The 22,755-nt window shown below is 45.0% G+C and overlaps 1 protein-coding gene across 2 annotated transcripts in view; it reads right to left on the bottom strand.

The window, feature by feature from the left end:
* Nucleotides 1-608: 608 nt before the first annotated feature.
* The window catches only part of LOC138299217 (E3 ubiquitin-protein ligase TRIM39-like), a 109,398-nt gene continuing 87,251 nt past the window's right edge, over nt 609-22,755 (bottom strand). For both annotated transcript variants that reach the window (XM_069237342.1, XM_069237343.1), the window contains 3 exons: nt 15,535-15,555; nt 15,418-15,444; nt 609-2,399 (listed from right to left, as the gene is read on the bottom strand). In XM_069237342.1, the coding sequence (XP_069093443.1) occupies nt 1,858-2,399; nt 15,418-15,444; nt 15,535-15,555 (590 nt within the window). In that variant the 3' untranslated portion in view covers nt 609-1,857. The remainder of the gene's footprint in view (nt 2,400-15,417; nt 15,445-15,534; nt 15,556-22,755) is intronic.

The following is a 22,755-nucleotide window of genomic DNA, read 5'->3' on the forward strand; positions in this document are numbered from 1 at the left end:
AGTAGTACAGACTATTTTGGAATGGAGAAGGACCGATTGTTTTGGATTGGAGTGTGACAGCCTGGAGTGGGGCAGACTGTTTTGGATTGGGGCGGATTTTTTTGGATTGGATTGGATTGGGGCAGAATGGAGTGGGGTGGATTGGAGTGGGGAAGACGGGAGTGGAGTGAGGCGAACTGGATTGGAATAGGGCAAATTGTTTCGGATTGGAGTGGGGCAAATTTTTGTGGACTGGGGTGGGGCAGATTGTTTCAGATTGGCGTGGGGCAGATTAGAATGGAGTAGGTGGATTAGATTGGAGTGGGATGGTTGGATTAGAGTGGGGCGGAGTGTTTCAGATTGGAGTGGGGCAGATATTTGTGGATTGGAGTGGGGCAGATTTTTGTGGATTGGAGTGGGGCAGATTTTTGTGGATTGGAGTGGGGCAGATTGTTTCGGATTGGAGTGGGGCAGATTGTTTTGGAGTGGGGTGAGTTGGGAGGATTGGAGCGGGGTGTGGTATAAGGATTGGAGTTGGGTGGGAGGATTGGAGAGGAGCAGATTGGATTGGAGTGGGGCATACTGCATGATTATGTCGTAAAGCATAATTTCGGAAATTACACATAAGTAAGAAACAATGTTGCTCTTTAATATTTAGAACAAGATAATAGTCATTTTTTGACAACAGCGCCCACGAGCAAAACAAAACATGAGTGCAAAGTGAGAAAAGAAGACTTTGTAAAATAAAAAAAAAGTTAACTATAGAAAATACAACTTCACAATTTTGTTTGTCCTGCTGGACAGTGAATGATGATGGATGATGGGTGAACCTCTCAGGTTTGCCTGGCAGCTTCTGTTTTCTGGCTCCACTTCATACACTTTTACGACCCTCAGCAAGAATGAGGGAGAGGTGAGCGGTGTTTGGGTCCAGTGTTACTGTCGCTGTAAGAGATTTGCTAGTATTTGCTAGTCACACGCCTTCTGTTTGCAGGACACTAGTAGTTAAAAGAAGAAAATAATACCTCAATCACCTCTGGAGCAGCAGACGGACAATGATTACGTTGACTCAATCAGTGCTTGGTCCCTGCTCCTCAGACAGGAACAGAAATGATGATGCTGCCTCCAGTGACAAATTACAAGACTGTAAGGAAGAGTGCCATGCAATATAACAAATGGTAAGACATAGGCGGGTTCCAAGCCCTTTTCTAACTACAACAGCGTCTTGCTAGCGATATGCATGCGCTAGTGCATGCTATTGCAGGCTTGACCCTAAAAAAGAACTAGTACACTTATGTTTACCACTGTCACTTTTAATAGGCAGATAACAGCTATGCCAGCCAGCCATTGCTTCACAAGCATCACAAAATGTCAAAACCAGAACAGAAGAGACTGCGCACTACACCTCAGGCACCGCCCATCACTCAAGTGCATCAGTCGCAATACCAAAGTTAGTAAATTTGCAAATTGAACTTTGCTTGAAGTGATCAGTTGCTACAAGGAGAGCAGACATGAGGTTCTTTTGGATCAGATTTGTTTTCTAGATAAGTGACGTGGGCGTAGCATGACAGCAGATTTGTGGCAAATACAATCTTTTCCCTCAAATGTGTGCCAAGACACTTTTATGTTTAATACACATTTTATACAATACATAAATATATACACATTAACATTTTCATGGGCAAGCAAGCCTCTAGATCACAAGTACAAGGCTGTGACCCCAGTGACAGAGCAGCGGTTTCCAGGAGTGATCATTCTTCTTGGATTTGAATTAATTATGCACGATATAGCGAACTAAATCTTCTCCTTCACATGGCAACAAGGATAGCAAGACACTAGGAACAGCATAGCCCATACAAGTAAAGCACTGGCAGTGCTGTCTTAATCCCATCCTATCACTGGACGGATCCTCAGGGCACCAGTGTTTTTTGCGCCATCGCGATCAGGGCACAGGAATGGGCGCAAGGTGCGGGTGAAAATGCAAGGCAAGTAGGCGTAGAGCTGAGTTTTGTCTTCCATGTTGTAGAATATGATCTTACCCGCCTCATAGTCCAGGAAGACTGCCAGGGTTCGGGGAATTACTTTGGGTGTGAAAGTGGACACAGGTGTGGCTAGGGCTGCGTATGAGGTACCGTGCAATGTTAATCCCCAGAAGCCGTTTTCTGGAATCAGATCGCTTCTTGACTTCCTTGGTACCGACTCATGGCACAAGCCAACAATCCAGCTCTGCTTTTCCCCTACCTCAACTTCAAAGTAGTGTTTGCCAGTTGAGAAACCCTCCTTTCCCAAGACGAATGGATGATGGGTGAACCGCTCAGGTTTGTCTGGCAGCTTCTGTTTTCTGGCTCCACTCCGTACACTTTTACGACCCTCAGCAAGAATGAGGGAGAGGTGAGCGGTGTTTGGGTCCAGTGTTACGGTCGCTATAAGAGAAAGAAACAAGGACTGAAACTACTTCCACATGTCTTCATGCATCACTTTTAGCAATAGTGCATCAGGCAATCCAAAGAATTTTGTACAAACCATTGTGCACAAACCACTTGCGTCTTTCATTACATACTTCTAATGGTTTGCCAGTAATGTTGAATGTGCCTCACCCACTTGAATACATATTGTATCTGCTGAAAATTACAATTTCAGGTCCAAAGGTCCCAAATTTCATACTTTGCTAACTGATCTCTTTAAAACTAGTAGACAACCTTTATGACTAGGCAGGGAGGGAAAAACACATTTTGCAGAACCGTACATTTTTTCTTTTTTACAAAACAGCTGCAGCAACTTAGGAACTCTATAAAACCTTCCCTTTTTACATCCAACTCAGAGTGTGGACAGCACAAGCAGAGTCCCAAAGTTACAACACATGACACATTTTCCACTGTAATTAGCTTCAAATTCTTGGGTCCCTTTCTGGTCTTGCAACACCAGCAAGATTGCACCTCAACTATAGTATAAGCAATGAAATTTGAGAGACACTGGCTTGTGACTCAACAAAAGTTACTCTATGGCAAAGCAATATGTGTCCAAGACATAAATGAGGGATGCATACAAATTATAAGTTTACTTGGTAAACATTCTGTGGTTTTAGATGCTAACAGGGGAAACCCAGTCACTTCATTAGTAGAGCGGTCTCTCCCATTACCAGTTTGTGTGATTTGGTTAGCACTGGCTCTAACGACGAGTCTCCTTTACAGTGGAGACCATGCATCAAAACCAAATAATGCTAGCCTCGGTTTTCAGTATTCCCCATTGTTGGTAAACCACTTCTACAAAATCAGGCTAGATACTAATGCAGGCCAGGGAAAGCCAAATAAATAACAATGGAGGCTGGGCAGATATGATAGATGCTGTGGTGGAAGTGTCTCTAACAAACCACAGAAAACACCCAGAGACAGTTTAGATCTTACTATGGTTCTTCATTCTTTTGGACCTCTGAGGACAAGTCTACCCAAGGACACCGAAGCAGACATCTGTGATGCAGTAGGTCTTGAAAGGAAGCCAAGAACATTTCATATATTGCAAGTATGTTGTAGTAATATACTACAGCTTTTATCCTAAATTGAATTCCTCGTGTTTGATGTGGAAGACTGAATTAACACCATACCACAATGGCTTAATTTATATCACTAAGATCAATCCACAAACAACTGGAAGTTCAACACCGGGCAGGACCTTAAAACCTCTAAAAAGTGTCTTTTGCCTTTTCTGTCAAACTAAACAATAACTGGCGTGCAAGATTAACATGCGAAATAGTAGGGGTGTAGCCATCCTTTTTACCCTTCTCTCAATTTCTTTTTTCATAAAGTCTTATAAAACACCCCTTTCCAAAGATTCAAAGATTGTGTAAAATATACAAGTCAGAGAAAACAAAGTCACAACTCTAAAACCACATTCCAATGAGAAAAGGTACCGGTTTGAAATAAGGCAATTATCTGGAGCAATCACCCAGAACTTTAAAAAGATACATTCATTTTTAAAGAATATACTCCAGTAAAAATATGAAAGTGACAGACGTACATTCTGGTAGCTGCTATAGTCAAAGCCAACGTTTCAGTACAAAAGGCAAGTATGCTTAAAAAAAAAGGGGAAACCAATGAAGCAGAAAAGATATGAAAATGAGTTACTTACCTGAAACTATAGTTCTCCAGTATTGGAATCTTTCATAGATTCACATGCTTGAATCCTTCCCTGTCATCGATATGGGAGTTCCCGGTACTTTTTATAAAGTAGTATTGACATAGGCCTAAACCTAAATGCCTAGGCCTCTCAGTTTAGTATTCTATCAGAGTTGTTTTGAGAAAAGGACTCAATTTGAGAGTCCACCAATCAGGCTACACCACCCTTAAGAACCCTCCCGAGTGAAGCTCCAGTCCCTCAGATTTCCCGAGCACTAGTGCATAGTCATAATAACAGTAAATAAGAGAGGTAATGGTGAGGTTCTCTGGGGAGGTGGGTGGGTTGCATGTGAATCTATGAAAGATTCCAATACTGGAGAACTATAGGTTACAGGTAAGTAACTCATTTTCTTACTCCAGTACTGGAACTTTTATAGATTCACATACTTGAATCAGATTAGTAAGCAGTAGTGATGCACATTGTAGTATAAACTATGATTGTTTCTAATGAATATGAACAAGATCAATGAGTAAACATATATACATAAGAAAGCCTAAAATCTATATACTTAGACTTGTTATTAGAAACCATACTGTGTATCAACCTTTCATCTCTGAATAAACATTGTGCAGATCTGACCTTAGGATGGCAGAGATAGCTCACCTTTACTGGAACAGATGTCTTAGGACTGCCTGGCAACAGCTACTTCTCCTTGAGGGACTGCATCCAGGCAGTAATGTCGGGTGAATGTGTGGCAGTTTTTCCAGGTTGCTGCCCTGCAAATGTCCTGGAGTGGCACCCCCGCAAACAGTGCAGTGGATGTTGATACTGCCCTGGTAGAGTGAGCACGAACAGAAGCTTGTAGTGGCTTGCCTGCTGCTCGATGGCAAAACCGGATTGGTGATGCTTTGCTTGGAAAGAGGTTGACCCTTTCTAGGCACACTGTAAGCTACAAACAGTTGACTAGACTTGCAAAAGGATTTGATCATATCCAGGTAGAACTTTATGCATATTTTTACACCTGAGTGAAGAGTCCTTTCTGCTGCTGTTGCCAGGTGTAGGAAGAATGTCCTTAGGAGCAGCAGTTAATTGATATGATATTTTGAGGAACTTTGGGTATAAACCGTAGGTTTTTGTGTAACAGTAATCTATGTTCTCTAATTTGTAAGAAGGGTTTTTGGATAGACTGTGTTTGGATCTCACGGACTCGTCTGGCTGATGTAAGAGCTACCTTCCATGAAAGAAATGTGAGAGTATCCCTGTTGATCGGCTCAAATGGTCTTTTCATGAGCTACGTGAAGACTATGTTGAGATTCCAGGAAGAAGGAGAAGGTCTGAAAGGCGGAAAAACCCTGAATAGGCCCTTCAGAAATTGTTTGATAATTCTGGATTACCACAGTGAAAGTGAACTGTATGAGCATCTAAACTAAAAGATAGCCGCCAAATGAACCCTAATGGATGAATGAGCTAGGCCGGAACCTGTCAGATTGAATAAATATGGCAATTTTTGTTCTGGTGAGGATGATATGGGATGTATCGGTAGTTGTTGGCACCATAGACAGAATCTCTTCCACTTACATGAGTTTTATTAGTGCTGACTGCTCTGGCTCTGGACAGTATATCTCTGCACTCCGGGGGGTGGGATGTCTAGATGTGCGGACTCATTGTGCTCAGGAGCCATGCTGATAGGTGTAGTGATTGAGGATTTGGGTGCAAGACCTGCCCTTCGTTCATTGTCAGAAGATGCAGAGATATCTTCAGTGGGATGTGAGGCTTCACTGAGAACAGGAGAAGCTCAGTGGACCAATGCTGTTGAGGCCATGTTGGAGCTATTAAGATCAGTGTACAGGGTTCCATCTTCATTTTGGTGGGAGCCATCAGAATCAGGGGAATGGGCGGAAAAGCATAAGCAAAGATTCCGCACCATGCCCCCCAATGGTGATGCCAACTTGCGTAGTATCGCCATTTGGTGTTTGATGGGTTGTCGAAGTGGTCTACGGTGGGTGTACCCCACTAAGAGAATGTGTGGTTGACTGTTCACTGATCCAACTCACATTCGTGGCAAACTGATTTTAATCTGCTATTTTGTTTTACTTCCCTGTGACATGCTCTGCTCGTAGCAGCACTCCATGTTGCATGGCCCATTCCCAAATATCCTATGCTTCTCTGGAGAGGATTAGGGATCTTGTACCTCCTTACTTGTTGAGGTAATGCGTTGTAGTGGTATTGTCTGTTCTTATTAGTACCTCCGAATTGGCAATTCTTGGAAGAAACGCCTGCAAGGCTAGATGGACTGCCTTTAGTTCGAGGAGATTGATGTGTAGTTTCCGATGAGACAGTGACCATTTGCTACTGATGCGTAGGTCCTGCAGAAACACTCCCCAACCTTCTAATGAGGCATCCGTGGTGATGACCCATGGAGATGGCCGAGGTTGGAAATAGAGGCTGATCAATAGATGATCCTTCTGAGACAACCAGCCCAGAGCTTTGATTATGGGGGTTGTACGATGGAACACCGACTTCCAAAACAACTAGTGCCTTAAGAAAGAGGTCGGAACACCGACCTTGTTTTTACTACTAATGATTTTACCACGAATGCCTTAACAACGATTTTCGTTGTAAAGGCATTCCTGATAAAAGCATTACTAATAGGCACCATTGACCCTACATCCCTCACCCCACCCCCCCAACCCCACCCCAAAACCTAAAACCCCCTGACCCCCACCCCAAAAACGCCCCACCCCCCCAACCTGCCCCAAAACCTAAAACCCCCTGACCCCCCATCCCCTCCCCAAAACCAAAAACGCCCAACCCCGCCCCAAAACCTAAAACCCCCTGACCCCCCACCCCCTCCCCAAAACCAAAAACGCCCCACCCCCCCAACCCCACCCCAAAACCTAAAACCCCCTGACCCCCACCCCCTCCCCGAAACCTAAAACCCCCCACTTACCTTAGTCGACCCCTTGTCACCTGCGTCGTCCTCCTTCGCCAACTCCCTTCTTTGTACCTTAACCACGCATGTTTGTTGTTCAGAACATACGTAGTTAAGGCACAAAATAACAGTCGTGGTTAAAAAAAGCGTTGTTGCGCTTTCGTTAACCACGACTTCGTTAATAAAACGTCGTAATAAAGGATGTTTCCCATTATGGGAGGAGTGGTCTTGACTTGATCGTCGAAGCTGCCTGTGGCTTGAATCCATTGTAGGCTGAGCTGTTCCTGGAGGGGGGACCATTTTAAGTCTGCAAAATGGTACTAGTGGGATGCATGAGGACATCATCCCCAAAAGCATCTTGTAAAGGCGTACTGAAATGTATTTTCTTTTTTTAACTGACTTTGCCAAGGTCATTAGCTTTTGCTGTTTTTCCATAGTTGGGCAGGATATGTTGGAGTTAGTGTTCAGGTTTGCTTCTAAGAAAGTGATCGTACGTGATGGTTTTGGATTGGACTTTTCCCAATTTATGGTTAAGCCCAAGCTGTTGAGCAGAGCAATGCACTTCTTTGTTGACTTGCGCGCTGCTGAGAAGGGCTTTGCTTTTATCAGCTAGTCATCCAAGTATGGGAATACTTGGTGCCTTTGTCTCCTCAAGAAATCAAGAATGCAGCCACAGGTGCTAGGCCCTTCATAAATATCCTAGGGGATGGTTCTAGACTGAATGTCAGAACTTGAAACTAGAAATGGCTGCCAGCTACCATGAACCTTAGGTACTGTCTGTGGGAAGGGTGAATTGTGATGTGAAAATATACGACCTTCAAATCTAGGGTGTACAGGTGGTCTCTGTGGTTCAGACAGAGAAGGACGTCCTACAGAGTTGTCATGTGGAATGATTGTTTTTTTCAGATAAGAGTTTAAATCTCTGAGATCGAGGATAGGTCTCCAGTCTTTCCATTTTTTGCGAATGAGGAAGAATCAGGAGTAAAATCCCTTCCCACACTGAGATGGTGAAGCTTTCTCTATTGAGAATCATCTTGTTGACCTCCAGTTTGAGTTGTTGGAAATACCTGGGAGTAGATTTGCAAGGACTGGGCGGAGGCATTTGGACAAACTCCAGTGTGTGCCTGATTCAATGGAGTAACTCTGCTTGGGGGGGGGAGTGTGCCCCGGGGGTTATGTTTTCGGTTTCCTGTCTTTTTTGACGTTTTTTGCTCATCAACGGTGTTGTGATGAAGTCATTGACAGTGCAGCAGATGCGCTCTTTGTCAGAGCTGCTGTCATAGACGACTTAGAACATATCTTTATCGTCAATGGCTTAGTGGATGCAGCCGCCGCCAGCATCATTGGAAAAGATGTAGATGAAGAAGCGATGGTTACCATCAGTTTTGTCGACGATGGTGATGTGTAAGTCTTAGTTGACGACGATGCCCTCGTCGACAGTGGATAACTCGGCAGCGGTAGGGTTGTTGATGGCACCAAAGATGAAATTGTCGTAGATGGTGGGGAAGTTATCGTTGTTACCTTAGTTGACGAAGCCGTCATTGACGGTGGGGACCTCATAGATGGTCTGTCCACAGATGGAGCAGAGTACGGCTTTTTAAAAGAATGAGATACCTTACTAGGAGGTGTAGGAGGCTCAGATTCCATTATAATGCACACAGGATTATTCTAAATTTGACAAATGAAGTCCACTAAGTGGTTTGTCACAATAGCTTATATTTTTCTTATATGCATTCTACTCAGAAAGCAGTATTGTTGCTACTTTTCCCCCAGCACTGAACAACATAGTAAGGAAGACTTTACAGTGAAAAACTTATTGTTTGCATACAATGTATGTAAACAGCATTTGTGAATACCTGTGTGTACATTTGTTGGCATGCTTGTTAGGCCGTTAGAAGACAGCGCAGGCTGCTAAAGACATCTTAGGGACATTTTTAAAGCTGACCTAAGAAAGCATCCTGCCTATTGTGTACAAATGGCTTTGTGGTTTGTAACTCACATCTGCTTGCTTTCTATTTGGTGGATTTATTTGTTTAGGCTGTCCAGCATGTCTTGGTCCCTTCTGTGAAGCATATCCTGTTTATGGTATTCTTCCATGAGTGCTCACTTTCTGTAAACAGACCTTTAAATTGTATTTTTATCTTGTCACATTTGCGGTACATTGAAAGACAGTGGTCACATGTCACGGTCTGTCTTCCATGGGAGCTTGGTGTTTCTTCCCCACTGTATGCTCCACCACTCTAAGGGCCATATGTACGAACACATTTTCCCATTGACACAGAATGGGAAAAATCCTTTGGTACATCTGGCCGTAAGCCACTGCACTTTACGACACTATACAGCTTCCTCAATGCCACTTTACATCACACTATTGGGATGTGAAATACGGTTTCAGAACGAACCATAGTACCTCGTCAGCCATGATAGTGGCCACTGAGGAGATAAGATCGATTATGAACAGTGGGAAGGCTGCACTGATCATTTTGGATCTGTCCGCAGCCTATGTCACCATGAGCCACTCTGTCATTTATTGTCTGGTCAAGATAAGGATTTGTGTTACAGCTTTTGATTTACTTCGGTCCTTCCTCACTGACAGACAGCAGTCTCCCTCCCTCCAAGAATTTAGGCCAAAATCGTTCTCACGGCCGCATGGTATCCCTCAGAGTTCGGCCTTAAGCCCCATGGTTTTTAATATATATGTAGCTCCCATGGCTAAATGGATTCAAACATTTGGCTTCCTTACAATTTCCTATGCCAACAACACTCAAATTATACTTTCCATCTCTAGCAACATTGAAGAGGTCTCTCACCACTTCAACAGATGTATTTGTGAAGTCGTCAGCTGGATGAAATGAAACAGCCTTAAATGAAACTCAGAAAAATGGAGGTCCTTCACTTTGGGAAAGACACGTAATTGGTAGCCCCAGTCCCGTGGCCTCCTCCTTAACCCTGTCCCGAAAGTTAGGAACTTGGGGGATGATCTTCGATGTCAACCTTACTTTCAGAGATCAGATTAACAAACCCACTTCCTCTTGCTTTTTTCTACTAAGAACTTGAGGAAGAATATGTTTGTGGCATGTAGTGCTGTAGATGCACATGCTTTGCATGCTCCTGCCATCTAGTGTTGGGTCCAGATGTCCGCAAGGTATATTTCTTGAAAGAAGTCTTTTGAGTCATGAATTTAAGGGACACCTCCTCTTGGTGATAATGCGCAGGGGAATCAACTCTGTTAGACTGTTTTCCCGCTGGCCGGTGAGATTGGAGTGTAGAGTAAGTGTAAGTAATGAGATGTCAATGTAAATAGAGTAAAACTGCAACAGTCACAGGTTTCCAATGGCTGTGGAACAGGCACCCTAGTAGGGGAGCCTCTATGTCTAAAAACTGACTTGCCCCGCATCAAGCCCCCTCCCTTACGACACCCCACGCTCTCATTCCAGAACGTCTCATGTTGCTGCAAGAAGAGGTTCAGGCGCACCTACTCGAAGGAGCCATACAGATAGTGCCCCATCAACACCAGGGCAAAGCCGTCTACTTCGTATAATTCTTCATTCTCTAAAAGGAAGGAGCCCTCAGACTAATCCTTGACATTCGTCCTCTCAAGAGATAAATCTTATCAGAACATTTTCATGCGGTCACCTTATAAAATGTAACCCCCCTACCGTAGCCTGGCGAATTCATGGCCTCGCTGGACCTGAGGGATGTCTACTTTCACATCCAATCCACCCAACTCGTTAGTATAAGTGGTCAACACCATCATTTCAAGCGACTAGGAACTCCTCCCTTCCCCTACCTCCACGATTAGCTGATCAAGAGCTCAAACAAACAGGAATGCCTAACCCACACTCAGACCACAATCTCCCAGCAGCACAGGCTGTGGCTCACGGTCAATGCCAAATCACACTTGGAGTTGTTTCAAATTAAACCCTTCTTGGGGTCAATAATAAAAAATGTGGTGGTCAATATATAAATCCCAATCCCCCCAAGGGTGCAAGCGTTCCAGCAGCTCCACCCTCTTTTTCAGCCACTCCATCAACTTCCAATTCACATAGTAATACACCTTCTGAAAATGATGGCTTCATGCAATGCCATAGTGTTCCTTGCTGGACTACATATGCAACCTATTTTGGAATGCCTCAAGCCAGTGTTCGCAAGCGGTGGGTCAGTTGGAGGATCTAGTATTAATCGAGGCCAGAACCCATCACTCTCTGCAGTGGTGGAACTGAAACAATCTGCTGCAGGGCAAGCCCTTTGCAGACCATCACCAAGAACGCATCTCTAGTCCGTTGGGAGCACAACTCAAAGACATGACAGTCCAGGGTCTGTGACCACCTCATCAAAGGGGTATCCACATGGAACACTTGGAGCTGTTAACCACTCATCTAGCTCTCAAAGCCTTTCTTCAGTAGATTCAAGCCAAGGAGTTCCAGGTACACACAGACAACATGACTGCCATGTTCTTCCTACTAGAGCAAGGAGGCACTCACTCCTTCAGCTATCAGCCCTAATGAAGAAAATCTGGCACTGGGCCATCCATCACCAAGTTCATCTCCAGGCAGAGTATCTTCCGGGAGTGGCCGGCTTCATAGACAAGTTCACGAGTGGGAGTTCCTCTATTTTCCTTACTTCCAGAGATGAGCACCAGACACGAAAAGTCAAAATGCCCAAACTTCGCAACCAGCGAGCCCCCAAATGTACATGGGCCATGATAGATTCTCTCTAACAGGCCAGACCTTCTCACACAAAACCACGGCAAAGTCAAACAGAGGAAGTCTAGAAGGAGATCATAAATATCTGGATACGGCTGCTAAAATACTTCTTACTGAAGAGTATGAAAAGCCTCATTAAGCCAAATGAGGTTAAGTATGTTTTTAACTTGTGCGTTTTCGCCCAGATGGCAAATCTCATTCACTTGACAGTCTAAGTTATATTTGTGGAATCGGCTCCTACTGCTGTCAGGATTTAAAGGCATTACAGAAGTAAATGTAAAGAGCCACACCCTCTGTCTTTAGCAACTCGGAGGGAGGCTAGTCTGTGATGCAGCAGCTGGCTATAGTCTGTCTTGCAATAGATTAGTCTGTCACAGGTAGTTGATCAGGCATTGGCCAGAGAGTTTTGGTACACAGATCAGCATAATCCACTGCCAGATGAGACATAATGACTCGAACCCAGGGAACCAACAGAATTGGTGAAAAAGTGTATGTAAGTATCCCTGTCTGTGGCACTGAAAGGGCTTCTTCCTGAGGTCTTAGATACTACCATCTGTTTAAATAAAGTTCACATACATTTTTCTTTTCTGGAGTTACAAAAATATCTATACTGAATCCCCAACATTTTTAACACACCAGTTATAGCTGTCTGAAATCCATTTCAGTCTCTGACCCTTTTCCTGAGGCGACCCGAGTCACATGCTGTGAACTCCTCACACATGCTAGACTGTCAACATGACTCTATGGTCCAAATCGCAATGCCATATCCACTGTGCTCACCGTGACAGGATTGGAGATCCTGTTCCTCCTTCCCTGACAATGTAATGTAGGCCTTACATACTGTCTTGTTCATTTGGGTTTGTGGGGAGAGTGCTCTTAATGCCAACAGTCTCACTGCTCTCAGTTCAAGTACATTTTGTATGGAGGGACTGTTCCTATTGGAACCAGGATCCACTTCTTGCTCAGTCTTGAAGATGCACCCAGCCCTTCAGAAAGGCAAGTTGTCAAATGCAGTTTTGAAATGCTGAATTTGGAAATCCTACCGCTGGAAAATGCTATCCTTTATGGCTCGATTCATATTATTATTGGATCATCCCAAAGATCTTGACTGGAACACATCCTGCAAGTGACAATGCGGTACTAAGAACATGACAAAAACATAATTCCAAACAGCACCTTAAATATGTGGGCTGTGAATTTAATATTTGTAGGACTATCTCACGGTATGATCACAAGTCTCTTGCGTCTCATTTGAGAGGGAAACACCTTGACAATCTTTTAACTCATCTGTGATCTTAGAAACAATAATGTTGTTGCAGGGGTCTGATTGGATTTTGCAGTTGTCAGAGTCAAACTGAGCTGTTTCAACAGGGCGAGGGTCAAACTAAGTGCTTCCTTCTTGTTTTGTGTGCCTTATGAGACAGTAATCCAAGGGAAGACCCACACCACAAGATGACCTAGATGCAATGCCATGCATTTTGTAAGACTGGTGGAGTTGACTTGAAGCAAGACCCTGAACTGATAATGCTGCCTACTGACCATGAACCGTATATATTTTTCATGAAGAACCTGGGTTGGTATATAGAAATATGTGTCCCTTGTTATATGGCCCTCCCAGCCTGATACTGATGAGGCTGAACAGAGAACGGATGCAGGCTTTTGGATGAGCACCAAAAGCAGAATCACTTCCAATCTGCAGTATACATCCTGTTCCGGGACAGTGGTGAGCCTTGTGGAAGAATATTTTAAGTGTCTGCGGGAATGCCTAGGTTTGAGAATTCATGGAATTCTGGAGACAAGCGAACAAATTTAACAATAATGGGCCGTGATGAAGCACCCACCCATGGTTCCACCTGAGGAAGTTTTTTGGTGACCCCCAAAGGAATATGTGGTACTTCTGCTACGACATCTGTTAACAAATATTGTATGGGCCAAGTTGGGGGGAATAAAATCATCCTGTATGGTTCAGTTTTAAGATGACTCTTGCCATTAAAGGGAGAAGAGAGGCATTCTGGCAATTCCTCGTGATCTAGCCTATTGATGTTTTGATTTCCAGATTGGGAATTTCTTCTTAGCCCATTTGCCTCATTCCTCGAACACTCTTCTCAGCAGACTGTTGTTGATTTCCTATTTCTGGCAGCTCGAAGCATTGCGATTGAGGCAGTTTCTCAGTCATTGTCTTCTCCAGGAAGATGCTCTGCTTTTAGGTGGATTTTATGTCCAGTGGCCCAATGCCACACCTGATGAACCTTCATCAAAAGTATTTGTCCCTACTTGTTTGCTGATCTAAAACATCAATGTTGTTCTGTCCTCTGTTAGGATCAACACAGATGAATGATGCACCCATAATAGGAGGCATTGAAGAACTCTTGTGACTGCCCTCAATTATTAACAAGGAAATATGCATTTCCTGTATGGGCAGGCAGTTCTTGAAAATGGGTTCCTCATTCTTCCACAGAGGCACATGTGGTTAGGATGAAAGCTGAATATTTTCAACAACCAGATTGCATCCTGATTTGATCTGTGTGTATTTATGACACATGATGTGAAACAAGTGCCTTTGGTAAGAAAATGAAACAATAGAGGGAAAGAAGATTTGTGAAATATGAGCATAGACTGTAACTCAAACTCTAAAATTCTGTGTATTTTTAAAAACAAATTCTAGCTTTAATTTAAAGAAAGAACAAATATTTTAAAATTTGAAATATTGAAAAAAACAAATCCCTGTCACAAACGAAGTACCCACACTTGTTGATGGTCCCCTGAAGACAGTCCACAGGAATGTGTTCTGCTTGAAACTTTGGAGACAACCCTTCAGAGGCTACGGGAGACTCTATGGTCCAAGGGCTTTTGAAGCTGCGCAACTTTGTCTTTTTCACTCTAGACGTCACCAACACAGTTTCTAGTACTGTGGAAGTGCACAACTCTTAGATAAACCTCTTTTTCTTACAGGACAGCCCACCCTCTTCATGAGTTTGGTTGGATGCATTTCAAGTCGTTTCAAAAATATTTTTTAAAATACACACTGGAGGTCATTCTATGTATTGCTTTGTGAAAAGAAGGTAACCACAATAATGTGTGTTCAACAACGCCAGATGTTTTTCTAATGTGTTGTGAGAGTCCCAGGTGTTCGATAATTTGAGGAAGGAAAGCTTCAAATCATCGAATGTAGTCACATCCAAACTCTAATCGAAAGACAAACACACACACAGAGGCACACACAGTACTGTTTATGTTGCCAGACATCCTTTAAAGCCGTGCAGCACAGAGCCAGTGTATCAATCCCTTTTTTTAGATCCTGGTGCTATTTGTCACTTTGATATTTTTGTTTGCACTTACGTGTTGCCAACATGAAGCCCTCGCTCCATGACCTGCCTTGAGAACCTAAGTACTTAGCATTCGCTACTGTGCCTAGTCCACCAAAAGCCCAGTGAAACATCTACCACCACTAAAAAATTATTTCCCCACTTCAAATCGGTATAAAGCAAGCGTGGTAAAAGGAACCTCCCTATGGCAGAAGAAGGAAAATAAAAAACATTTAAACTTCAAGCTTTTTTAGATTTCACTTTTTAACTGAATGAACAACATGGCACTGTTTTAAACACCTACACCAGAACATGGGGCGTTTTTGGAAAATGCACAGGTAGGCTTTTAGGTAGTGAAATATCACAGTAGGGCGAGCTTCCATACCTGCATAGCTGCGAGCCCGTCTCCACTCTGAAATAGGGAAAAACACACATAAAGGTCAAAAATGGCATAGACAAATTGGAGACCATCAAGCTGATTAAAATTAAATATTAAACTTACCAAGTTCTATGGGGAAGGTTTCTATAAATAAATAAAAAAACAGAAAAAATGTCTTAAAATTAAGTTCAGAAGAACTGGTATTGTTACTTAACTATGAATGTTTGAATCCTGCACTAGCTCAAGAAATGAAGGGGTGAGCATTATCCCTGACCTCTTATTTAAGAGTATCTGCACATCATGCTTCTGATCATATTTCCTTTTTTATGATTCACACCTAAAATGCTATTAGGCTATGGGTTTGCAAACATAGAAGGTTTTGGGGAGTATCCTGAAAGAAGTGGCTATAATAGACCCACAAGTGAAAATAGCCATTAGTATCTCTCACTAACATGTTCAACTAAATTGTATAGACATTTTATATGCAAAGCAAATTACAAACAGAAGGCTTATCTCCATCTGCAGAGGAAGGAGAAAGAAGTAGGAAAAAAATGATCAGCCGTTAGCAGGAAGTTCAGAAATTTGGAGTCTATAAGTGTGACAAGTAAGTAGGTTCTACAATAAGAGTTATTAGGTAGTGGAGGAGTCAAACAAAGGAAACAAAGTACATCAAGACGTACTCCTTGAGCTTCATTTCAGCCTGGCCCCCCTCGACTTTCTGTATTTCTTAATGTCAGTGTTACCCACTCACACACAAACACTTGATGTCAGCCCCCCTATCCATATCTAGGTTCTCCACTCCCTCACCCATCATGCTTCAGTTCTCGTTGTCTTTGTGCCCTTGGGAGTGAGCACAAAGTCCCACATTCAGCCCTTTGTAATAAAAGCTTTCATTGGCAGACTGACCAATCAGGTAGGCAACTCCCTTGCCAGACGCACTCACTATGCAGGAGCCAACTACTCTGACCAGCTTGCAACTCAGCTGACTCCAATTACAATAAATCTGAATATAAGTTGGAGGAAGCAGTCATTCATTAATTTCTGAGCCTGGTAAAGGGCTGTAAAGAAATGGCTCCCTGTTGCAGTTACCCCCCACTTTTTGCCTGATACTGATGCTGACTTGACTGAGAAGTGTGCTGGGACCCTGCTAACCAGGCCCCAGCACCAGTATTCTTTCACCTAAAATGTACCATTGTTTCCACAATTGGCACAACCCTGGCACCTAGGTAAGTCCCTTGTAACTGGTACCCCTGGTACCAAGGGCCCTGATGCCAGGGAAGGTCTCTAAGGGCTGCAGCATGTCTTATGCCACCCTAGGGACCCCTCACTCAGCACAGACACACTGCTTGCCAGCTTGTGTGTGCTGATGGGGAGAAAATTACTAAGTCGACATGGCACTCCCCTCAGGGTGCCATGCCAGCCTCACACTGCCTATGGCATAGGTAAGTCATCCCTCTAGCAGGTCTTACAGCCCTAAGGCAGGGTGTACTATACCACAGGTGAGGGCATAGGTGCATGAGCAAAACCTTAGACATTGTAAGTGCAGGGTAGCCATAAGAGTATATGGTCTGAAAGTCTGTCAAAAACGAACTCCACAGCTCCCTAATGGCTACACTGAATACTGGGAAGTTTAGTACCAAACTTCTCAGAATAATAAACCCACACTGATGCCAGTGTTGGATTTATTAAAAAAATGCACACAGAGGGCATCTTAGAGATGCCCCCTGTATTTTACCCAATTGTTCAGTGCAGGACTGACTGGTCTGTGCCAGCCTGCTGCTGAGAGACGAGTTTCTGACCCCATGCGGTGAGAGCCTTTGTGCTCTCTGAGGACAGAAACAAAGCCTGCTCTGGGTGGAGGTGCTTCACACCTCCCCCCTGCAGGAACTGTAACACCTAGCAGTGAGCTTCAAAGGCTCAAGCTTCATGTTACAATTCCGCAGGGCACTCCAGCTAGTGGAGATGCCCGCCACCTGGACCCAGCCCCCACTTTTGGCGGCAAGTGCAGGAGAGATAATGAGAAAAACAAGGAGGAGTCACTGGCCAGTCAGGACAGCCCCTAAGGTGTCCTGAGCTGAGGTGACTCTGACTTTTAGAAATCCTCCATCTTGCAGATGGAGGATTCCCCCAATAGGATTAGGGATGTGCCCCCCTCCCCTCAGGGAGGAGGCACAAAGAGGGTGTAGCCACCCTCAAGGACAGTAGCCATTGGCTACTGCCCTCCCAGACCTAAACACACCCCTAAATTCAGTATTTAGGGGCTCCCCAGAACCTAGGAACTCAGATTCCTGCAACTTACGAAGAAGAGGACTGCTGAGCTGAAAAACCCCTGCAGAGAAGAAGAAGACACCAACTGCTTTGGCCCCAGCCCTACCGGCCTGTCTCCCTCCTTCAGAAGAAACCTGCTCCAGCGACGCTTTCCCCAGGACCAGCGACCTCTGAATCCTCAGAGGACTGCCCTGCTTCCAAAAGACCAAGAAACTCCCGAGGACAGCGGCCCTGTTCAACAAAGACTGCAACTTTGTTTCCAGAGGAGCAGATTTAAAGACCCCTGCAATCCCCGCAAGAAGCGTGAGACTTGCAACACTGCACCCGGCGACCACGACTCGACTGGTGAAGAAACAACGCTACAGGGAGGACCCCCAGGCGACTCCAAGACTGTGAGTAACCAAAGTTGTCCCCCCTAAGCCCCCACAGCGACGCCTGCAGAGGGAATCCCGAGGCTCCCCCTGACCGCGACTGTCTGGTTCCCAGATCCCGACGGCTGGAAAAGACCCTGCACCCGCAGCCCCCAGGACCTGAAGGATCGGAACTTCAGTGCAGGAGTGACCCCCAGGAGGCCCTCTCCCTTGCCCAGGTGGTGGCTACCCCGAGGAGCCCCCCCCTTGCCTGCCTGCACCGCTGAAGAGACCCCTTGGTCTCCCATTGAAACCTATTACAAACCCGACGCTTGTTTGCACACTGCACCCGGCCGCCCCCGCGCTACTGAGGGTGTACTTTCTGTGTGGACTTGTGTCCCCCCCGGTGCCCTACAAAACCCCCCTGGTCTGCCCTCCGAAGACGCGGGTACTTACCTGCTGGCAGACTGGAACCGGGGCACCCCCTTCTCCATTGAAGCCTATGTGTTTTGGGCACCACTTTGAACTCTGCACCTGACTGGCCCTGAGCTGCTAGTGTGGTGACTTTGGGGTTGCTCTGAACCCCCAACGGTGGGCTACCTTGGACCCCAATTTGAACCCCGTAGGTGGTTTACTTACCTGCAAGAACTAACATTACTTTACCTCCCCCAGGAACTGTGAAAATTGCACTGTGTCCACTTTTGAAATAGCTATATGTGTTTTATGTAAAAAGTATATATGCTATTGTGATTATTCAAAGTTCCTAAAGTACTTACCTGCAATACCTTTCAAATGAGATATTACATGTAGAATTTGAACCTGTGGTTCTTAAAATAAACTAAGAAAATATATTTTTCTATACAAAAACCTATTGGCCTGGAATTGTCTCTGAGTGTGTGTTCCTCATTTATTGCCTGTGTGTATGTACAACAAATGCTTAACACTACTCCTTTGATAAACCTACTGCTCGACCACACTACCACAAAATAGAGCATTGGTATTATCTCTTTTTGCCACTATCTTACCTCTAAGGGGAACCCTTGGACTCTGTGCATGCTATTCCTTACTTTGAAATAGCACATACAGAGCCAACTTCCTACATTGGTGGATCAGCGGTGGGGTACAAGACTTTGCATTTGCTGGACTACTCAGCCAATATCTGATCACACGACAAATTCCAAAAATTGTCATTAGAAATAGATTTTTGCAATTTGAACTGTTTTTCTAATTTTTTAAAAGTCCTGCTAGGGCCTTGTGTTAGTCCATGTTAGCATTTCTTTTAGAGTTTAAAAGTTTTGTGAAAGTTTGAATTAGGTTCTAGAACTAGTTTTAGATTCTTAAAAAGTATTCCAACTTTTAGAAACATAATGCCTGGTGCAGAGGAGAATGTGGTGGAACTCGACCTCACACCTTACCTCCATCTTAAGATGAGGGAGCTAAGGTCTCTCTGCAAAATAAAGAAAATCCCAATTGGCTTAAGACCCTCCAAACAACAGCTCCAGGAGCTCTTGCCAGAGTTTGAAAAAGCCAACCCCTCTGAGGATGACAACCCAGAGGATGAGGATAGTGAACTGGAGGAGAATTCCCACCTTCCAGACCTAACTAGGGAACCCAGCGACCCTCAATCCCTGATTCCAACTGTGTTAGTCAGAGATGCTGCTTCCCTCACAGGAGGGGCCAGCACCTCTGAAATCACTGAGGATAGCCTCAGTGAAGATGACCTCCTGTTAGCCAGGATGGCCAAAAGATTGGCTTTGGAGAGACAGCTCCTAGCCATAGAAAGGGAAAGACAAGAGATGGGCCTAGGTCCCATCAATGGTGGCAGCAACATAAATAGGGTCAGAGATTCTCCTGACATGTTGAAAATCCCTAAAGGGATTGTGACTAAATATGAAGATGGTGATGACATCACCAAATGGTTCACAGCTTTTGAGAGGGCTTGTGCAACCAGAAAAGTAAACAGATCTCACTGGGGTGCTCTCCTTTGGGAAATGTTCACTGGAAAGTGTATGGATAGACTCCTCACACTCTCTGGAAAAGATGCAGAATCTTATGACCTCGTGATTGAGGGCTTTGGATTCTCCACTGAGGAGTATAGAATTAGGTTCAGGGGGGCTCAAAAATCCTCGAGCCAGACCTGGGTTGATTTTGTAGACTACTCAGTGAAAACACTGGATGGTTGGGTAACTGGAAATGAAGTGCATGACTATGTTGGGCTTTATAATTTGTTTATGAAAGAACAAATTTTAAGTAACTGCTTCAATGAAAAGTTGCATCAGTATCTGGTAGACCTAGGTCCAATTTCTCCCCAAGAATTGAGAAAAAAGGCAGACCACTGGGTCAAGACTAGAGTAACCAAAACTTCCACTGGGGGTGACCAAAAGAAAGGGGTTACAAAACCTCCTCAGGAGAAAGTGGGTGGCACTAGAAACAAAGAAAAAGAGTCCTCTGTAGGCCCCCAAAAACCAGACCAGGTGGGTGGGCCCGAGACACAACTCAGAACAAAGGTGGGTACCAGGGTAAAAACTGGGATGCCACTAAGGCATGGTGCCATAACTGTAGACAGGCAGGGCACCACACCAAGGACACTTCTTGTCCCAAAAACAAACCCCCTAGCAAAATCCAAGGGGTGACCAGTGTAGCCATTGGGGATGACTCCTCAGATGAGGAGGTCTTCATAGCCTTCAACTGGAAAAAGGGCCCAACAGGTGTGTTGGAGATTCCAGAGGGAAGTAGACACTTCCACCACCTACTGGTGAATGGAATCCCAGCCACTGCCCTGAGAGACACTTGTGCCAGTCACACTATTGTGCATGACAGGCTGGTGTTCTCAAACCAGTACATCCCAGGTGAGATGGCCAGAGTAAGAGTTAGCCCAGACAGGGCCACTGATAGGCCTGTGGCTTTTGTGCCCATAGAAGTGGGTGGGACTTTTAGCTGGAGAAGGGTGGTAGTCAGTACAGACCTCCCCCTTGATTGTCTCATTGGAAATGACTATCCAGAGGTTAGTCAGAGCCCAAGAGAGGAACTGGTCCAGTGCCAGTCCTCTCCCAAGGATTCTGAAGGTGCTACCCCTGCAGTAACTGCAAGTAGGTCCCAGAAGAAAAAGAAAAGAAAACAGAGTAGGAAAGGTGGACAACCTTTAGCCAAGGTTCCAGCAAGCCAAGGAGATTCTGCTCCAGTAGGGGAAAACTCCAAAAGTGGCACTGGTACAGTCCAACTTGACCCACAAGAAGTCCTAGCTAGTCAGGCAACTGTTAAGCCTGAGTGGGTGGCTCCTCAGCTAACAGAAGAAAGATTGGAAGAAGGGTGTTTACTACAATATGTAGTAACCCCCCACTCTTACACAGCAGACAGGCACCCTGAACCCAAAGAAGCCTGTAACTTAGCTCCTTCCCTTGCAGGTGAAGAGCTAAAGGTGTGGTTCTGGGCACTTACAGCTGTCAGTGGCCTCTGCTGGGTGTTAGCCTTTATGGCTGCACTATCCTTGGCATGGTGGTCTGACCCCATGCCAAACAGCAAGTTAGGCCCCCTGACCCTGTTGGTCATGGTGGGGTTACTCCAGCTCTGGGTAACCTCTTTGGGTAAGCTAGGGGTGACCCTGGCTAAGATAAGATTAGCAGAGGTGGATACCTCAAACCCCAAAATAGAGAGAATGGGTGGAGACATTAAAGACACAGACAAGAGGCAATTCAGACTAGGTCCTATCACTGTGGAAGTGGGTCAGTTCCCCAGAGGGAATGACCTGGACAGGAGGATGTAAGGCAGAGTAGGCCCTGCAACAAACCAGCCTATTTCCTCTACTCTTCCTCGCCTGACAGACTAGGAAGACTCTCCCAGCTTTGGCTGAGTCTCCTGGCCTGTGGGCTGGGGGGCAGGGGGGGGCTTGTGTAAAGAAATGGCTCCCTGTTGCAGTTACCCCCCACTTTTTGCCTGATACTGATGCTGACTTGACTGAGAAGTGTGCTGGGACCCTGCTAACCAGGCCCCAGCACCAGTGTTCTTTCACCTAAAATGTACCATTGTTTCCACAATTGGCACAACCCTGGCACCTAGGTAAGTCCCTTGTAACTGGTACCCCTGGTACCAAGGGCCCTGATGCCAGGGAAGGTCTCTAAGGGCTGCAGCATGTCTTATGCCACCCTAGGGACCCCTCACTCAGCACAGACACACTGCTTGCCAGCTTGTGTGTGCTGGTGGGGAGAAAATGACTAAGTCGACATGGCACTCACCTCAGGGTGCAATGCCAACCTCACACTGCTTGTGGCATAGGTAAGTCACCCCTCTAGCAGGCCTTACAGCCCTAAGGCAGGGTGCACTATACCACAGGTGAGGGCATAGGTGCATGAGCACTATGCCCCTACAGTGTCTAAGCAAAACCTTAGACATTGTAAGTGCAGGGTAGCCATAAGAGTATATGGTCTGAAAGTCTGTCAAAAACGAACTCCACAGCTCCATAATGGCTACTCTGAATACTGGGAAGTTTAGTACCAAACTTCTCAGAATAATAAACCCACACTGATGCCAGTGTTGGATTTATTAAAAAATGCACACAGAGGGCATCTTAGAGATGCCCCCTGTATTTTACCCAATTGTTCAATGCAGGACTGACTGGTCTGTGCCAGCCTGCTGCTGAGAGACGAGTTTCTGACCCCATGCGGTGAGAGCCTTTGTGCTCTCCGAGGACAGAAACAAAGCCTGCTCTGGGTGGAGGTGCTTCACACCT

This window comes from Pleurodeles waltl, chromosome 6 (assembly GCF_031143425.1).
Source record: "Pleurodeles waltl isolate 20211129_DDA chromosome 6, aPleWal1.hap1.20221129, whole genome shotgun sequence".
Taxonomy (NCBI): domain Eukaryota; kingdom Metazoa; phylum Chordata; class Amphibia; order Caudata; family Salamandridae; genus Pleurodeles; species Pleurodeles waltl.